The sequence below is a fragment of the Corvus hawaiiensis genome, chromosome 2, assembly GCF_020740725.1.
Source record: "Corvus hawaiiensis isolate bCorHaw1 chromosome 2, bCorHaw1.pri.cur, whole genome shotgun sequence".
Lineage (NCBI taxonomy): Eukaryota > Metazoa > Chordata > Aves > Passeriformes > Corvidae > Corvus > Corvus hawaiiensis.
Window position 1 is genome coordinate 25,726,126 of NC_063214.1, and position 18,842 is coordinate 25,744,967.

At 48.9% G+C, this 18,842-nt stretch overlaps 1 protein-coding gene across 2 annotated transcripts in view; it reads right to left on the bottom strand.

Moving 5' to 3' along the window:
• Positions 1 to 2,035: 2,035 nt before the first annotated feature.
• Positions 2,036 to 18,842, bottom strand: part of VANGL1 (VANGL planar cell polarity protein 1) — a 45,934-nt gene continuing 29,127 nt past the window's right edge. The window contains exons 5-9 of one of the 2 annotated variants that reach the window (XM_048293926.1): positions 14,652 to 14,785; positions 11,641 to 11,679; positions 11,212 to 11,344; positions 9,014 to 9,248; positions 2,036 to 7,798 (exon numbers count right to left, since the gene is read on the bottom strand). In XM_048293926.1, the coding sequence (XP_048149883.1) occupies positions 7,538 to 7,798; positions 9,014 to 9,248; positions 11,212 to 11,344; positions 11,641 to 11,679; positions 14,652 to 14,785 (802 nt within the window). In that variant the 3' untranslated portion in view covers positions 2,036 to 7,537. The remainder of the gene's footprint in view (positions 7,799 to 9,013; positions 9,249 to 11,211; positions 11,345 to 11,640; positions 11,680 to 14,651; positions 14,786 to 18,842) is intronic. The other variant, XM_048293927.1, reaches the window with a different exon arrangement.

The following is an 18,842-nucleotide window of genomic DNA, read 5'->3' on the forward strand; positions in this document are numbered from 1 at the left end:
TTTAGCTAACAATATCACATGGTGAGGCACTGCTAGTGCTTCAAGCAAGGCTCTGGAACCGGTTGCTGAAGGTGATAAATCCCTTTCTTGCCCTGTTTGTTATGCCCTGACTGCATGTGGCCCTTTTGCCCCACAGATTCCCACTTCATTCCCCACAGCTGATGTTTTCTCACTGCCCATGGCTGTGAGGCCTGGTCCCATCACCTACCAGGGCCAATCAATCTTCACATGAATTAAGCCCCAGCTCAGCCACCAAATACCCATAGCAGTGGTTGCTGCTGTGCTGTCTCAGGGCAGCCAGTGCCTTATGCCCATATGGTCAAGAGGGGCACTGCAGGAGAGGCATCTCCTCCTAAAGTCCAGTATGTCCCTCAGGCAGAACATGCTTACCTCTGGTTCAGCATGCCAGGTCCTTCCAAGTGGTGGGATTTTTCCAGTAAAAGACTCCATCCCCTTTCTGTCAGAGGTTTGGGTCCATAACACTTAACCCAGCATTGCACCTGAGGCTCCATCACACCTCAAAGGTCCATGCAATTTCAGTGAAAAGACTTGGCCAAACCAGATCAGCTCCCTCAGCTCTAATTTCTGCTGAGCTACATACCACAGCTCTTTATGATTCAGATATCTGAGCTCTGGGTGAAAGCCAAGGGAACTAGTCCCTCTAGCAAAGCCTGTTCCTTCCATCAGCTTCCACAGCCCACAGCAGGACAGAAAGCGCCACGAACGGCAGCAGTCAGGTGTCGATTTGGTATCAGCACTATCCCAGAAATTAAACAGAGCGTGCTGAACTCACATGTAAAGACACAGCTCTCAAGGCTAAGAGCCTGGAACGAGGCTGACAAGCCCAGTATCTTGTTTATGCCAAATTCCTGCTGCTTACACCTTCCCATGACACACCTGTGGCCGACTCCCACAGAGCCTTTACCTACAAAGCTCCAGTCTGACAACTCAGGTCTTCCTCTGAGGGGCAGGAGGGGACCAGCAATGGCTGCACCCCCATTTCAGGCTCTGCAGGGCAGCAGCAGTGCTCTTTCCTTTCCCTGGCCATCTCTGGGAGCTGACCCGCAAGCAGTGCGGGACTGGGCAAAGCACCAGCAGGATGAAGGGCACAGATCAAAAGCAGAGATCAAGGGAGGGCAGGAGGTAGAACAGAGCACACCCCTGTCCCACCCTTCCTGCTTCCTCCCAGGCCTTAGGTCAGCTCTCTCTAGCCCAAATACATCTGTCTCCCCACAAGCAGAGATTTACCCATGTGGCTGTTTCTCTTCACAGGCATTTTTGTCTGTGCTGCTTATCTCCACAACTGCTGCACTCTTTTTCACTGAAGAGCAGCATCCTGTGGATTTTTCCAGAAGCTGAAGCCACCAAGGAGATCTGCTGGGCTAGGCTTCCCTGAGGAGTGGGCACCAAAGAACATCTAGACAAAAAAGCTGCTCCCACATTGCCTTGGGCACAGCTGCTTGATCTTTCTGAGCTCTTGGCGTGCTGGAGATGGAAACTGATGGTGGGGAGAGCCACACCCAGAGATGCTGTTGAGGTGAGATCCCTGCACCTTTTCTTAGCAGAGCACAGGCTTGCATCCGCACAAACAAGGAGCACTGGCTTTTCTGCCGCTCACCACTCCTCCTCCCCACCAGAGCCAAATAAGGAACTCGGCAGTGAATCCTGCACTTCATAATTTGTGTGCAAACTATGAGAACACAGGAGGCAGAAAAACCTGTTCCCACTCCAGTTATGTGGCCCCCCACCTCCTTCCCCCTTCCCCAGCTGCATTTGCTCCCCATCATTTGAGATTTCAGGTGTTCAAAGCAGTCACCTACCAGTCTTCCTTCAGGAGTGATAAATGAGTTTGCATTTTACTGTGGTGTGGCAGGGCAGACCAGAACAGCACAGAATGAGCGTGACAAAAAGACAACCTCAAAAAAGATAAACTACATGTTTGCAGGGCCCCTCCTGCCCACAGCTCAGGAATGCTTAAAGACCAAAAGAGCTTTTTATGTCTGAAAAGATAAGAGAAAGGACTGGGACAATCAAATCTGGTTTCAGTTTATTTCCAGAATTTTACTGTACAAAATATGCAAAGTGTAAAACGGTTTTATGTTCCAGTTTAAAAAACAACAAAACCCCATCCAGCTATAACTTAAGAGAACCCAGCTTGGAACAGAACAATTTACAAGGCTAAACCCACAGTGCATTAATGTCACAGACACCAGGAATTTGCTTACTTAAGTTCACGATTAGAAAAGAACAGAAAGACCATGTACCACTGCAGTTAAAGTCACATGTGCAAAGAAGAGAAAAAAGAAAGAAATGCTGGTTAGTGTCTATTAATTAGAAAACCTTGGCAAAACCCTTCTTACTATACACAGAGTGTGTAGAAAAAGTATTACACAGTGATAAAGGAGGGTGGGGGAAGGGCATTTTACTCCCAGCCCCGTCCCCAAGACACAATAATGCTGAATCAAAGAAACAGGCACAGAAGAGTGTAAGATTCCTTCACAGTTATGCCTGCTCAGGTAGTGGCCACAGCATCTCCCCACGGTGCACACAGGAGACACCCCCAAGCATCGTCAGCGCTGGTGAGAGGTGCCCGGGAAGCAGCCAGAGGGGGGGAAGGATCCCCTCCTCCCCGGGCAGAGCACACCCAGGGCAGGGCTGGCTGCCTGCTGCCCACAGGGTTCCGTGTGCCACAGGGATAAAAAATGCAGTCTCTTGGAGGGATGCAGATGGGTGGGTAATGCCAGCTGTACCGCTGGCACGGCGGGGACCCAGCTCATCGCTATCCCAAAGCGACCCGCACCGCCCACAGTTGTCAGAAACGGCAACTTTTGGTCATCATCGATGGGAGGCAGCAGCCTGAACGCAGGAGGACGCACACCCCTGTAGGAGACATCATGGCTCAAAGCCATCTCTTTTAGAACAGAAATTTGGGGGTTTTACTTCATCTTTTTTTGTTTGTTTTCTAAGACCAAGAAATTCCAAGAGCACTTCCTTCTTTACAACAGCTGAAACACTGAACCACCAAGTCTGGCTTGAGGCTTTAAGCATGTATAATGTGCACACCTAGAGGGGGAAAAGCACACAGACACACACAAGCTGAATGAGAAAACACCTGCACACACACCTCGGGAGCAGCTCTCACTCAGCTGGGCAGCACTGAGACCAAGTGAGGAGCCAGCTTGGGACCAGACTACTGCATTGCTGCAGAAGACTGCAAGACTTTTGTTTTACCTTTGAAAAGGGCAGAATTACATGTTTTGGTGAGCAAGATGAAATTGGCTTGAATAGGTTTCCATGTTTAGCCAAGTTATGGATCTTTCCAGTTTCTTCAGCGGCAAGTGTTGGAAGTGAGCACATCTCAAATGAGATGCTTCACAGCTACTTATGTGGGGCAGGACCAGCTCCAGAAACTCCTTCCCTACAGCTTTTGGCATACTCAGCAACAGCAGATTCCCTGGGCATTGCCCAGAGAGCCCCATCCCAAAGGAAAAGGTTTGGAGGTTTCGTAAGGGTTGGGATTTGTTCAGATCTCCTCCAAACTCGAGCCTTACTGTGCACTGCCTCCAAGCTTTCAACTGCAGCCTCAGCACCTCCCAGCCCTGCAGATATGCTATGGAGCAGAGTGCTACAATGCTTAACACTTCCAAGACGGCTGCCTGCTTGGCGTCCAGGTGTGGGAAAGGACACTGAGACCCAGGGCAGCCTCACAGAGTCTGCACCCACAGCTGAAGCCACACGGCAATGAGAGGCTAACAGATGTGACAACATCTGCCCATGCCCAGTTACAGGACTGGCAAAGTGTTTAGAGTAGTATCTGCCCCTACACTCCTGGAAGCCGCAAGAAATCCAAATCTTTCACTTTATAGCCATGAAAGAGAAAGCCAGCCTTCATGGAAACCCACAGTCATTTCCATCTGCTCTAGAACACTTGAAAGTCTCAGCTGCATCTGGATTTGCAAGAAGACCTCAGCATGGCTTTGGATTTAGGCTGCAACAAATCTGAGAGCAAAAAACCAAAGTCTTTAAAGTATCTGAGCAGCAAACTTGAGTTACAGGAAACGTGCCAACACAGAAGAGAGGAGTGGGCCACCACCACTCCCCAGGTGGGCAGCACAGCATCCTATCAAATGGTCCAGTGAAGGACATCCAGTGCAAGGATCATCTCCAAGGGGGACACTGACCACTTAATCACAAACAGGGTTGTCTTAAAAGACCACTTGAATTCTAATAAAACCCCCACAATTCCCAACCAGGTACAAACATCCAGAGTGGGAGAGAGGAAAGAAAATATGTGCAAGGAGACAGTGCAGGATAGGAGAGGCATTCGGAGGAACAGCCTGCACTTGGTTGGCAAACCCTACAAGTTGTATTTATGCTCAGCTCTTGGCAAGCTCGGCAGAAGTAAGGGTTGCAGGAATTGGATCAGCTTTGTTCCCTATGACTCCATTCTTACTCATTAGCTGGCTACAAACAGAGTTAAACAAACCAGTCTGCACTCACCGCTCAGTATTTTTTATAGTTTGAATTCCTACAGATGCCACAGATCCAACTGTGGATCTCAAAGCACTTGAAAGCAAGTTGAGTTTAGCCTCACAACACCCCAGTGAGGTAGGTATGACGGTGGTCCCCTGACTTTGCATGGCGAAGGGAAGCAAGAGAGACCCTGAAAAATGTCACTAAAAATACCAGAACAGGGAATATTCAGGAATTATGATTCCCCTTTCAGTCTGTCCTTGCCTCTAAGCAGGTTGCATCTCTAAAGAGACCATTTGAGAGAGTCCTCTCCTTCAGATTTCATCAGGCAAAGCATTCACACTGCTGACATAGGGAAGAGCATTAAATGCAGGAGTTGGCCCCTGTTGAGAGTGTCCTTTTTGGCAGCAGGCAGAAAAGGCAGTGTTGAACCACAGCACAGAGATGAAGAAGCAGACCCAGATTGAGCACACGCTGCTTCCATCTGGTTCTCCATGTGTTAAAGGATTTAACAAAATTAAGACATGAGTTTCCTGAGCAGATACTGTCAGACAACCCCTCCTCATGGGGCAGGGAAAAGGAAAGGGGAAGGAAATCCTGGGAAAGTAAAGAAGTTTTGCAGATGTGCCTGTGACAAGGTGCTCTCACATAAACAGCACACCCAAGCCCCCGGCAAGGTGGTTCTTGTTCTGGCTTCACAGATATGAGCCAATTCAGCCACAGGCAGTAGCCTCCACACAGGTATTAAGTACTCCACAGTCTCCCAAGCTACTCCCAGTCTCTCCCACCCTGCTGGTTATGCACATCATAAAAGCCAGGTGCAGGCATCTTCAGGAGAGCCAAGTGTAAAATACTGTATGTTCTCCTTCCTTTTTTTTTTTCTTATAAAGGAATAAACCAACATATTTTTTCAAAGCAAAACACTGCAAAGGCCACAGTCAATAAAGGAGTCCCCATACAGACTACCAGAAAGCCTGATCTGCAAAAAAAACCAAAACAAAACCCAAACACTGAGTTTAGAGAAGGGAAAACACTACCCACTTCCCATCCTTTAAGGGCAAAGGGCATAATCCTGTCATGTGCTGTGCCATCCAGTTTCTTTACAACCACGTCTGGCACATTACATGGACTAAAAAGGATCCAGGAGACTACCATGTGCTTGTAAGAAAGGTGCAGGAAACTGCAGGTGTCACTTGGATGGCATTTCATCACTTTGGACCCTCACTCACCAGGGTGCTCCCTTGATACCAAGAGGACTATGCACAGGTGCTGTCAGATAGGCATCTCCACTGCTGCTGAAGTTGGAAGAGGATGGACCCTGCTGCCCTGTCCCCAGCATCCCTGTTTAAGGTGGCTGCTCCCTCCCACCAGCTTGTGGTGGGCACCAGCCAGCCCATGCCTGCCATGGGAAGGTCTGGGGAAGGGCAAAAGGGACAGGAGGGGCTGTCGCAGCCCTCCTCAGAAGACTGTGCAGGCTGGCAGTGAAAGGCACTGACTTACACTCTGCTGGAACCAGGGCCTTCTTGGTTAAGACATCCATATGGAGGGCAGGCCAGATCCTGCCTGATAAGGGATATTTGCATGGCAAAAGACTGAGCAGAATGAATTGATCATTTACATTCACACGGATCTTGAGGGACCTTCAGGTCGATTCGAGCCTTGCAGCTGGCTCCAGTCACTCCATGCTCTGTGCTGGCAATCAGACTTCAGACACTGACTTAGGCTCACCGTTAAAAACAAACCTTCCAAACTCAGGCGACTAAACTCACACGTGAAAGCTGCACCAGTGGGCAAAGGCAGCCTCACAAACATAACTGCATCTCTCTAAAGCAGATCCCAGCACTGAGCAGAAACTCCCACAGCACAACAAGGCCAAGAAAGGCAGGCAGATTTTCAACATTCAGGCATTGTTTGGTATTTCTTAGCTACAGCAGAAGGCGTACGGTGGGGAAGGACTCATTGCAGTGTTTCCAGAGCACAAGAGTTCTCCAAAGCAACTGAATGGGGCAGAGGTCAGCCTTTCCCTGGCTCCTCTCCTGAAGGAGGGAAGTGTTTTTGCCCATCTTTTCTCCAGACACACCTGAAGCTGGCTAGAGAGGGAGGGGCACATTCCTGCCCACACCTCCTTCCCCTCAAAGAAGCTGTCAGACATAGGGTGGGTCTGTGATTTATCTGAGGAGGAGCCAGCTACTTACTGACCCTGTCCCAGTGCAAATACACAGCCCTTGCAGGTGCAGAAGGAAGTGCCAGTGCCTGGAGAAACACATTCAGAAACCCAGACAGAAGGGGACAGTAACAGGAAGCCTCGGGAGTGCCTGAGAAAGACGCAGACAAGCAGAACAGAGGGAAGCAGGTGAGACATAACAGGGAGCTGTGACATGAAGAACAACTTCACTAACAAGCACTGATTAAGAAACAAAAAATAAAAATTGAAGAGCTGCAAATGGGCTGATCCAGTTCAAGACAAGCAACAGAGAGTGAAACCATCCCATTATGCCCATACAAGTCCGGCACTGACAGAAGAGGCACATGGAGAGGAGGAGAAGAATAAAGAATAGAAGTCCCCTCACACTCCCACCCTTTGATATCCCCTCCTCCCTGAGTGAGCAGGGACTGCAGCACCCAGTGCCAGGAGGTTTCTGTGAGGGAGAGGCGAGCAATGAGCCCTCAGGAGCAGCCACAGGTGGCAAAAGCAGAGACACAAGGGCGCAGGCGTGCGCGGTGTAAGGCAGCGCTCCAACAACAGCTCTGACACTGCAGCCGTGCAGAGAAAGAGCGTGAGATTTACAGGATGCTTGGAAAGAGGGGGAAAGAAAAAAATCTGTTCTGTCTCCAAGGCTGAGCTAACTGAGCCAAGTCACCCTGTTGCCTCTTAAGATACTTCTTTATAGATAAGATAGCCCAACTCCCCCCCCTCCCCTTTCCAAATAAAGTGCAGATGGTCAAATATTACTGGTCCATCATCTGCCAGTTTCAGTCAGCATTGGGGAAATTAAACCCAAAAGCACGATATTGAAAAAAAAAAAAAAATAAAAATCTCCCAACAACCCACCCTCAAAATCCCTTAGACTGAAGTCTCAGACTGTAAGCGGAGGACAAATTTATGAGATTTAGGGTCTATGAACTCTTCTGAGAGTTTGATGAAGGGGATTTTTTTCACATTAACAACAAGGCTGAAGTCCAAGCACTTGAGGACAAACACGACGCCATCTTGTAACCCGCTTGTGACCGCTTCCTCACTGACCAGCGTCCACTGCTTGGAGAACCAGCGATCCCTGTCATACTGGAGGGTTGGGCCTGGGTTGAGGTAACGCTCCAGGAATGCCTGCCAAGAGTGGGACACACATTAGCATCAGCCCCACAACTCGCCCTGCTCTCTCCCCATTCCCAAATACAGCTCTGCAAGCATGGGCTTGCCATGCTGCAAATTGTTTCAGCTTTCACACTTCAGAAGACATCTTCTCCCCGGTCCCTCCCAGCTTTTCAGACCCAGGAGTAGACACAAACATCAGGAGATCCTCTTTCAGTCCATCCCAGCAAGTTTGCAAAGTTATAGCCCTGACTTCTGCCATCAGCACAGCCATCTGGCAGCAGTTCAGTAGAGCAGAGGTCATTTCTCCACTTCCAGCCCCATAATCCATCCCAAAACTACAGTCCCAGCCAGCCAGATAGGATAGCTGGCTCTCTCCTTCAGGCCAAGCTAAGCTGGTAAACAGATGTTTCCATGTTTTCAGCCTGAGGGTGCAAAACTGAAAACAGAATGCAAAATGCCATTTGACCTTGCCGTGTTTTGAAGTCCCTCTGCACCTTAATGGCAGCAGAACTCCCCCTGCATACCTGGCCAAGGTCCCAGGCGTCTCACAGCGAGAGGCTGCTAAGCCCCATCTCTTGACAGCATTTCTGCTCTTACTGCAGTTAAGTCCTGGGTGAACGTCCAGGAATAACCCTTCCCTAGCACTGTGGGGTGTTCTTAGAGGGGAAGGTAGAGAGTGGGAGGGGAATTGTGTGACCTGTTTCCCTTATCATTCAGTCCCTCCCCGTGTCTGCAAGTCAACAGTCACAGTCTGGGCTTGAAGCAGCAAACTATGTTTGATCAAGCAGCTCATGAATTAGAAGCACTGTCAGAGAGACACAGATTTAGGCAATAATTAGCAGTCCAAAATGCAGCATAGCAGAGGGGGCAGAAAACTGATCCTTTGCAGGTTGCCACCTGCATCATACTGCTACCACAAGCCAGCTGGAAAAACTCCTGTGACTCAATGCCACCCTTTCAAACATTTATTTAGTATTCTCTTTGATGAACTGGATACAAGAATGAGTACCTCACAGGCACTTTCAGATACAGAGACAGAAGATGCTGCAGAGGAAATACTCCTTCCCTTTGAGACCCGCTGCAACCTACACTGCACTGGTCGATTCACCGGGAGCAACTATGAAAGCCTTCACTCACCTCCCGTGACAACTTTCTGTTCTGCTTGCACACACTGATGTGCCATCCCCTTCTCCCTCCCTCCTGCAGCAGCGTTAGAGAAAGCTTTACCTTTGGTGTCATGTTGTTGGTGATGCAGAAGGACAAGTGTTGCAAGATGCTCTCCATGCTGTGGTACTGCTGCTGGCGGGTGGTGCGAAGGTACTTCTGCAGAGCTCTTGCCATGGAGGGGAAGATTGCCTGGGCTGCTTCTCGGGGGTCCATCATCTCTCCTGGAGCTTTCTGCTGTTCCTCTGCCTGCAGGCGTTTGATGTGAGTGAAAGCCTCTTCTACCGCAACCACAAGCCTGCAGAAGGAAAATCAGGACAGTAAGAGTCATAACAAGAAGTAGGATGGGTCTGTGGTTAAGGCAGAGCCTGAGAGTCAGGATTTACAAAACCTCCTTTCCCCATCAGCCATTGAGTCACTGCCTGCCCCCAATTTACGCAAAATCTTCTCTACTGGAAGTCTGAGGGGCAGACAGTAGCTTTTCCTTCCTTGCCCAAGCCATCCAGCAACTGAGGGCCATAAACCAGGATTAAGCTTGTAAAGCCCTGAGCACTGCACTTGGTTCTGCCAGCACAGCATAAACATCAGCTACATGACTCAAACGAGACACAGCTGCCCTTGCGTTGAACGCGTGTCTGAGTACAGGGTCCCAGCACACAGGACTGCAGCACGAAGCACAGGACAGGCAAGCACTCAGGGGGAGGCTGACTGCACTCCAGGACACAGCCTGCTCCGAGACACTCTGTGCTCACAAGCTGCAGGCTGCTCCCATTTCCACCAGCTGGGTGCAGAGCTGCCCAATGACCGCCCTGCACCCCTCCACTGAACAGCAAAGGTGAAGACACCCCTCCAGCTTCACTCCTAACACTGCAGCTAGAGGCATCTTCTGCAAACCATTCCAGTGCTGGCACAGGTGAGCAAACACCAAGACCACACCATGAAAGGGGAACAGATGTCTTACAATGCTCGCTACTTAGTACTGGGCTAACTTGCAAGTGAGGAAAAAACAATAATGAAAGAGCCACTCAACAGAACTCTTCGGCCTCTTCAGACAGGACTCGTTTCATACTTAATTTCCTCTCAAGTCACCAACAACTGTCCACAATGATCTCAATATCCAGTGCATCTTAAAGCCAGGGGCAGCTGCCTCACCACAAGCAGAGGTATAGCACACTGCATTCATACTGTACATGAGGAACAGCATGAGAAGTCCTGACCCTTGCCCCTTTTGTTTAATTTGACACGGGGGAGGTGGGGGGTGGAAATCAGTTTCTAAACTCCTGGCCTGAAACACCTGGCCTTATCTGGTGACTGATGGTTTCCCTCTGACTAAGCAGTTGTTCTAACCAAACTCAGCAAGCACAGGAGATGTGGCCAAGTTAGGATGCTACACTTCACAGAAGAGAAAGTTTTAAGTTCCTATTGCTCCGAGGCTGGAAGAGAGCCTAAAAGACAGAGGCTATAGAGCAGAGGTCAGACTGAAGCAGGCAAGGAGGGGATGTTGTGCCAGCACTTTCCCAGTGAAACAAACTGCCAAAAGAAAACTCAAAATGAGCCACCTCCTTCCAGTTATGACACATTCCTTCCAAACACAGCTCAGTTCAGGGGTGCCTGCCCATAAGCAACTTGCCTCAAACTGTTAGGTATGCTAACTACAGACTGCAATTAGGCTCCTGAGCAAACAGAGGCACTCTCTTGGGTCACCTCAAGACAGCATCAACTTCGCAGCCTAAGTGTGACTGGCAGAAGACATATATGTGTTCCAAAATAAAATGTAACTGTTTGTGGTGAAGTCTTTCCTCCTCAATTCATCGAAAGGCAGTCAAACTGTCCCTTTGACTAGTCTGCAAACACAAATATTCTCCTCACCCATGAATGGGCAACACCAAGAACTCCACTGATCCTGTTCCTGGATTCCTTCAGCTGACAAGCCTGGGCGTGGGCAAAAATAATGGGATTTCCTACAGCAAATAACTACAGACTTGTCAAGCACTGGACTGTTCCGTAATCCATGACATTGCATTAGCTTATCTGCCTCGTATACACGAGCTCAGCTGCATGCACGCTCTTCGGATAATTCCAGTTGCAAGCTGGAATTACTCGAATTCCACTCCCCCTCCCTTACGCATCTGGGTTTCATAAGCTTCTTCCCCGTGACAGATTTGCAGCCAGCTCCTCATGGTGGGCCGGGGGCACCCGCCAGGCTGGGCAAGCCCCCACGGCCGAGCCTCACAGCAGCACGTGCGACAGGCTGGCTTTACCTCGCCCGGCGTTTCTTCACGCGGCGCTCGTGGTCGGCCTCCTCGTAGTAGAGCTCGTTGTGACTGGAGTCCCTGCGCCGGGCGGCGGCCGCGATCATGGCCCGGGACTGCCCCGACGCGTTGTTACCTGGGCCTGCGGAGCAAGGATGGCACAAAGGAGACAAAGGCGGTGTCAGTGCCACAGGGCCAGGGCTGGGACAGTCCGGCACCCCACGGCATCTGTCACACGTGCTCTGGGGCTCCAGCCTTCCCAGCCAACGCTATAAACCCTTCCCCGGTCCTCAGGAGCTCCGGTAGAAACCCTGCAAGGCAGCACAGGCTTAGAGAGGGCATTCTGGCACGTGGACAAGGGCAGTTAGTTGGGATGGAGGGTCTCACGCAACATACACAAAGGCAGAGTGAGGTGAACATGCCAAGGATGCAACTTACCCCCCATTATATATGCTTTCAGTTTGAAGGCAAGGGCAGCTGGAACATACCACATTTCAGCATCAAGACAGTGTGACAGCACAAGAAGTGAGAAGTTGGAAAGAGGAGAGAGACAAACACAAGAACATAATGAGACATGGAGATGAATAAATGAAAGCCAAACTCCAGACAGTTATCCGCAGGAAGGGAAAACAGGATGCAGGGGCAGCAGGGTCACCTTCAGACACAGCACAGGGTTTTCCACAAGGGCAGGTGCTGTCAGAGCAGCAGTCCCTCAGTTGGGTAGGCTGGGGTCTTTATGTGTAGTAGCTTCTCATGGCACCCTGAGCAGAACCTGCCATCAGAGCTTCTGCTGCTGTTAACAGATCCTACACAGCCACAGGAACAGGGAAGCTGCAATCTGCTCTGTAACACCCAGTCAGTCGACAGAGCTGTCTACTACAAGACCTTAACTAGTGACCTTAAAATACAGTACTAGGTTCTGCAACTCTCTCCTGAAGCCCTCAGCTCTGGCTTTTCAGTTAGGGAGAGGAAAAAGGCTGCCCCAGAAGAGTTTACAACCCCTTGTATTCAGATAGAGGGCAGAGGTGGGTCTACCCAGAGAGAACTGGCAGTCTAGGACTGCCTCCAAACCACCAAGAGCAGCTTTTGTGCCAACTGCTCTGAAAGCCCACACTCTCAGCTGGCAGTGGTTAAGGCCAATCAATTGCACAGACACGCTCAAAACTGTTCTGCTCAAGCAAGGGCAACTCTTCAATTTTTTTCCTAAAAAGCCCAAACCGAATTCCAAGACAGAAGCCTGAAACTCAGCAGTGGGAAGAACAAGCACTCACACAAATAGCTTCTTAAGAGTCTAAACATTTCAGATGTTGTTTGACAGCCTTGAAATGGAGGCTATGACTCAAGGGAGACACTAGCTCCCAAATTTGGGTTACATCTTTAATTTGCCTTGTTGACTATGCCTGGCAATGAAAGTCCTGGTTTTGAAGGTGAACCTCCCCACTCTGCAAAAGAGAGATTACAGCAATATGTTTTTCTTTCCTGGCTGCTGCAGTATCAAATACAAAAGCTGTCAACAAATTAGGCTGCCTTAATAGCATTACTGTCTTTTTACAAGAAAGGTATAAGAGACTGTCAGGCTGCCAGGGTAAGCTGCAGCCAGAGCTACACTCTGCTTTGTAAGATGGATGGAATCTTCTTAAGGCCATGCCTCTAAGCCTGAGATTTCCATGTCCACAAAGGCAGCAGCATTGCACACAGAACAGCCCAGGCAACCGGTCCTGCCCTAGAAGGGAAAGCAGGAGTTCCAGGCCCTGGCAGGCTCACAAGCTTGACACTTGGAAAAGCCTGCCAGCCACACCTGCAGCTTGCTCCTGGTTCCTTCTCTTCTAACGAAGCCTCATGAGCTAGCAGCTTCTGAGCACTCACACTACCAGACTGACCATCTTTCCTCTGAGTTTGGGAGTCCCACTGTCCCAGGAGGTGCTGCAGGAAAAGAGAGCACACCAGCTCCTGAAGGGACACTGCAGTGCAGGAGAAGACAAGCCAGTAATCAGAATGGCACACCCTGCAGCCAGCCTGGCAGGCTGTGGGGTCTGAACAGTGTGCAGACACCTGTGGGATCAGGAAGCCCTCACCTTCCATACACCAGGCCTCACTGAGAGTGAGCAGCTGGAAGGAATGATTTCACCTCTAGAGGAACACAGAGCATTTCTGTTTACATGTCGGTTTGCTTCCCCTCTCCAACACAACTCAACCAAGAGCATCACTCCAGGCAGCAATGGACACATGATGGGCAACCTGTCCTTCCCCTTCCCTCATTTCCCCCTTCCTCTATCAGGATCAGAATATCTCACTGTAAGGATCTAAACCTCCAATTAATTTTATGGACTCAGGAGTGCTGCATGAGGTTAGAGAAGCCTTTAGGATAACATCTTTGAAACTCACCAAAAATGAAACAAATCCAAACAAACAAACAAACCAAAAAGGAAAATGAAAACAAAACGTTCCACGCCCATAAGGCACTGAAACTTTGTTGAAAGCAAAACAATCATGTCTCATGTTTTTTCATATGACAGATATCCTTGATATTTCAGTCTCCACGCCATGCACACAGAGCCAACTTGCCCAGTTAAGTCTCTTCAGTCTCTTCTTTCCAGCCTCAAAGCCTTTCAGTACTAAAAAATTCATGGGCAGCACGTGCCTTTACCACATTTTGTCACACAACTTCAGCCATCCTTCACCATAAAAGCTTTGCTACTCAACTTCAACTCTTCCAAAGGAATGTGCACCCCTATAAAGGCTGCTGGGCACATCTTGCTTATCAAACGTGGCTTTCACTGATAGGGTTTAAGAGTGTCAAATGATTAAGCCCAGTTTTCACTTTTGAGTATTCACATATCCATCCACCCATCCTCCCAAAGGCTTTTTTAAAGCCCCAAAGCCTGAAAACGGTTATGAACCGCAAAAGCTCAATGAGGATCGTTATCTGTGTCTGAGTTTCCATGGCCATGGGTGAGCCAGGCATAGCTCATTTAGTGCTGAGGCTGCAGGCTGATGAGCAACACTTTCATCAGCAACTGCTGCTTATACCACAGCTCCTTGACTTTCCTGAAGGCTGTATGTAAAAGCAGCACAAACGACTGGGGAACTCATTAGGTTAAAAGTTGTGTTTATTGTAGTATCACAACGGAGGAGATGACCCAAGGGTGACAAAAGCAGAGGCTGCTTAAAAACAAGCAGTGGTGCTGAAAAGTGTCAAGCCACATGACAATTAAGCCTGACCCAAAACGTGGCTATTTCACCTGGCAAAGACAAAAGCCTTATTGTGGGCTAAACACATCTGTAAAGTCATCTGGAACTGGCAAACTCAGGGCTGCTAGGAAGATTTCCAGCAAGAGACAAGGATTGGCAAAACAAAAAGGTGAGAATGTGTGCATAACAAAGCATAAAGCCAACCCAGTCCTTCCCCATCCCACCCAGTCTCAGAGACTACATTTCACCTCACCTACCATCAACATTGTAGACTTTCAGGCCAGCCATGTGCTTGGCTGCTCGGGTTTTGGAGGCTGTTAACAAGGCTGGGTTGTAGACTGTGAAATCTCGGTAGTAATTTTCCAGAACCACCAGTGCAGCTCGTTGGATGCTAGGGAAAGAAAAAACAAAACAAGACAAACCCCCTCAGACTGAAACAAGCTCTCTTGTCTTCATAAAATATTTAAAAAAAAGAAAGGAAGAACAGTGATATTATTTGGAACAGAGTTGTCACGCCTACAGGACTGTGCAATACACAGAATATTAATTACTCTCTCTAGGACCTGAAATTTCATTTGAGATGCAAGATAAGTATCTCTGCCCTCAGCTCTATAGGAGGATGACAGGAAATCCCCAAACAAGGGCAGCACAAAGTGAAGCACTAGGCTGCCTGCAGCACGGGAAATTACAGAACAAGAGCTCAGCCCACCTCAGTACAATCACTCTGCTGCAGAGAGCTTGCTCAGGCTGAAGACCAGAATACCACATGGGTTTTGCTGTAGCTGGCCAGCCTGGACAGAGGGACCAGCCCAGGATGGATGCTTTTCCCTCCGAGTCATTTCCAGCCGCACCTCGCAGCTCCTCAGACCTCCTCCATCCCAGCACTGACAGGAGTGTGATCTCTTCAGCTTTCACAGCAAGATAAGATCGCTGCCTGAGGAGTACGGCTGCCGGAGACGGGATTACCTCAGTATTCCTTGTTAAATCCCCGGCTAGGGACAGAATGAGGAGCAGTGACACTCCCTCCATCCCTTTGAAGGGACGCCTTTACACGAAATGATGACACATGGGAGCACAACAAACACACGCGCCAGCCGCAGGAAAGGCTCAACCCAGAGGTATCTTCCTCTGCAATCATTTCGACAACGGAGAGGGAGAGATGTCTGTAGGCACTGTTACCAGCAAATAGGACAGCATTTCAAAACAAGCCCGAGCTCTGGTGTTTAAAAATGCGGGAACAGGACACAGCTCTCTCCATGCTGCTCTGGCTCTGTGCCTCAGGGTGGCATCGGACTGGCAGCACCACTCTCAGCAAATCACCAAGATCACCCATTCACCCAACTGGAGCTTGCCAAGGATCCACACTTAAAATAATTTTTGTTGGTTCAAAATGAAAATGTAACTGCCAACACATTTGTTGCCAGTTAATCGCAAAGGTCACACTTACCAAGGAGGCCCCTCCTAAGGAAAGCAACAAAGTATTCTCGCACATGTTACAACATAGGAAGAAAACATTACAAGGAAGGTAACGTGGGAAAATAAGACATTAACAAATTAAGCCCTAAATTCAGTTCTCTGCACTACCACAGATTCCACGTGTGTTCCCGGAGGAGCAATTTAAATTTTCCTGTGCTTTGCGCTAATATTAAACTTCTGCATCACACCCAAGTAATTTAAACACACACACACAACCACCCTCATTCTACAGCTGCCATGCTCCCACTGATCAGTGAATTAAGCACAGATGCCAGCCCATTCAAGAGATTCTGAGAAGGAAGAACAAACCCCGACTTGCTCACTGTGTAGCTTCATCTGTCAGTATTACGGTACGTCGCCATTTATTTCATTAGCTGCGTACCTTTAAGATTATGAATTTAGCTTTAGAAGCAAATTCCATCTTTAGGATTGTCTAGTGGGGTCTTTTGGATCCAGCTGGAGCGTCTTAAAGAAGCTTTACCTTTCAGGCGCCACTCCTTCGTATTTCCTCACCTTAGGTTTGGTAAAAGCAACTCCACTTACGCACTCAGCTACTGATTTGTGGTAAAGAGCCACCAGTTAACAAAGGAAACAATTTTCCTTTGATGAAGGAGTGCAGACTGACCCACTGCCAGACACACATAGATGCTGACAGGTGAAAGCAGTTTTATTTCTCCCTGCCACGCTTCTGATTTCTACTGTGAATTTGCTGCAGCCTATAAATAAAATTTCATAGAAGTAATCATGTGGCAGCAGCACATATTCCCCCTTCTGACTGCATTCAAACATGATCAAGTTTTTCCATGTCTGCTTCCCAGGAAGATAAAACTCCATAGAGTTTCATCACAAAACACAATATTTGGAAAACTAGGACCAACTCAAAACAGGAAGATAAAAACGAACAGTTACTCTCTGTTAATACACTGTACTCGTTTCAAACAGCACTGGAACTTTCATCCCAGCAGCGGGAAATGTTTGGGAGCTCCACTGACCAATTAGCTCTATTAGGACAAAACACAATGCACTGCAGCAGAGAATAATTTATTTTTATACATACACATTTTCCCTGGACCCCACTGACAGCATTATCATCAGGATGGCAGCTTTCCCCACCTAACACCCCTTCCATCCCCTCATTAAATAATCTTCCCCACCAATTCATTGGCACGTGCACCCAAAATCTAAACACAACAAAGCTTTTACATTGGCAGCATGCAACTATCATTGCCCTGAAAATTTAAAGCCCAGGTATTTGTTCCTGATGCAAATCCAGTACAGGCTCAATCCTGCACATGAGATACCCCAGCCACATAGAGTGTCTGCTCTCTGGGAAGAGAAAGGTAATAAACATCAGTTTCCTGAATTGCTACCAGCCCATTTCTGTCTCCCATGTAGTCCACCCTAAGCGTGGCAGGTTAGGAAGACAGCTCCAAGTACAACCCTTCAAACTCTCTGTTCCAGGAAAAAAAGAAATCAGAGAGAAGCTGCAGACAAGTAAATTAGAAGGGTCACAGTAATTCGCGAGAGAGAGGAAAAGGCTGAATCAGAGCCTCCTGAGCTGTGTTGCTCAACCTCTTCACCCACATCAAGGGGAAGCCTCACCCTGCCCAGCACAGCACGGCCAGCCCTGCCCCACACGGAGCTGTGAAGCACCAAGAAGGCCGGCCCCGACCAGGCACAGCGCCCCAAGCACGGCAGAAGGGCACCCCACGCTCCTGCGCAACACCTCGCTCCAGGAGGAGGGCAACCGCAGGCATGGGAGCATCCAGAGCAGCCCGCAGCAGTCAGCAGGAGCACAGCAAAACACCAAGGAAGTCTGCTGTCTCCCAACAGAAATCCAGGCTTTTTGGGCTTCCCACCGCAGGCAGACCCTCTGCTGCCCTGCGAGCAAGGTGAAGCGGCTGCGGGAAGCCGCCTCTCCACCCACACGGCAGCTCCAGCGGGAATGGAAACTGGCAGCCTTCCTGCAGGCCACGTCTGGAGAGGCAGCTTCCCTGCAGCACTGTCTCGGGAGGAGTTCAGCACCACGTCGGTCACTGCATTCATTCACCCCGCACTTCGCAAGCTGGGCTGAGGCTCTCCTTTTGTTCAGCACGTTGAAAGAATGGGGAGGGGCAGGAAGAAAACGAACAGAAAGTTTCGATACTCAGTCGCCTGTAGGAAAGACTCCGAGTGAGGATCGTTCTCATGTGCCACCAAGAGGGTCTGGCAGCCCGGTATATTTCAGGCATTGTAGCAAACTACCAGAGCTATGCAGAAAAAGCACATCAGGGAAACATGGAAATCGTCATAGAAAGGCTTGGACCTTAAAGATCATCTAGTTCTAACCCCACCCCCCTCCACCCCCGCCATGGGCAGAGTACAAAAAGCAGGACACAAAAAGCATTTCCATGCAACAGTTCAGATTCAAAACTTATGGCATGAGAGGAAAACCTCTTGCACAATCCAGGGGCCTACTGGAAACACAGATTTCCTTGCAGGCAGTGTCAGTGAGGCTCCATGCTTTGTTGCTTTGGATTTCGTGTAGTTGGAGGGTTGCTTTTTTCTGATTATTATTTTTACTCCCCTGAAGAAGGCCATGTCACAGCATGCTGCCAAGAGGGAAAGCAAACAAGCAGACCCAGCAGAAGTACAGTGGCATTTGGCAGCAGAGAAATGCAGAGCCCTTTACTAACAGTAATGAATTAACTTTTATAGGGCATCCAAGGAAGTGGAGGAGGGGGACTCTGTGACACGAAGGTAGCAACTATTTTTTTCTCTCAAAAAGGTAAGTCAGGACCAGTTTTGTCTGAGTGCTTGCTGCTACAAAAGATTTGAATATTGCAGTCTTGCAATACACTGCACCTCAGAGGCCATTTTGACTTTGTATTTGCCTTCTGTGACACCAATACTGAAATTGGCTTTTCTTAGTGGATTTCTAGGAAAACAAGCCAGTTTTGGCTTGAAACTTGAAACAAGAAAAGCACAAGGAA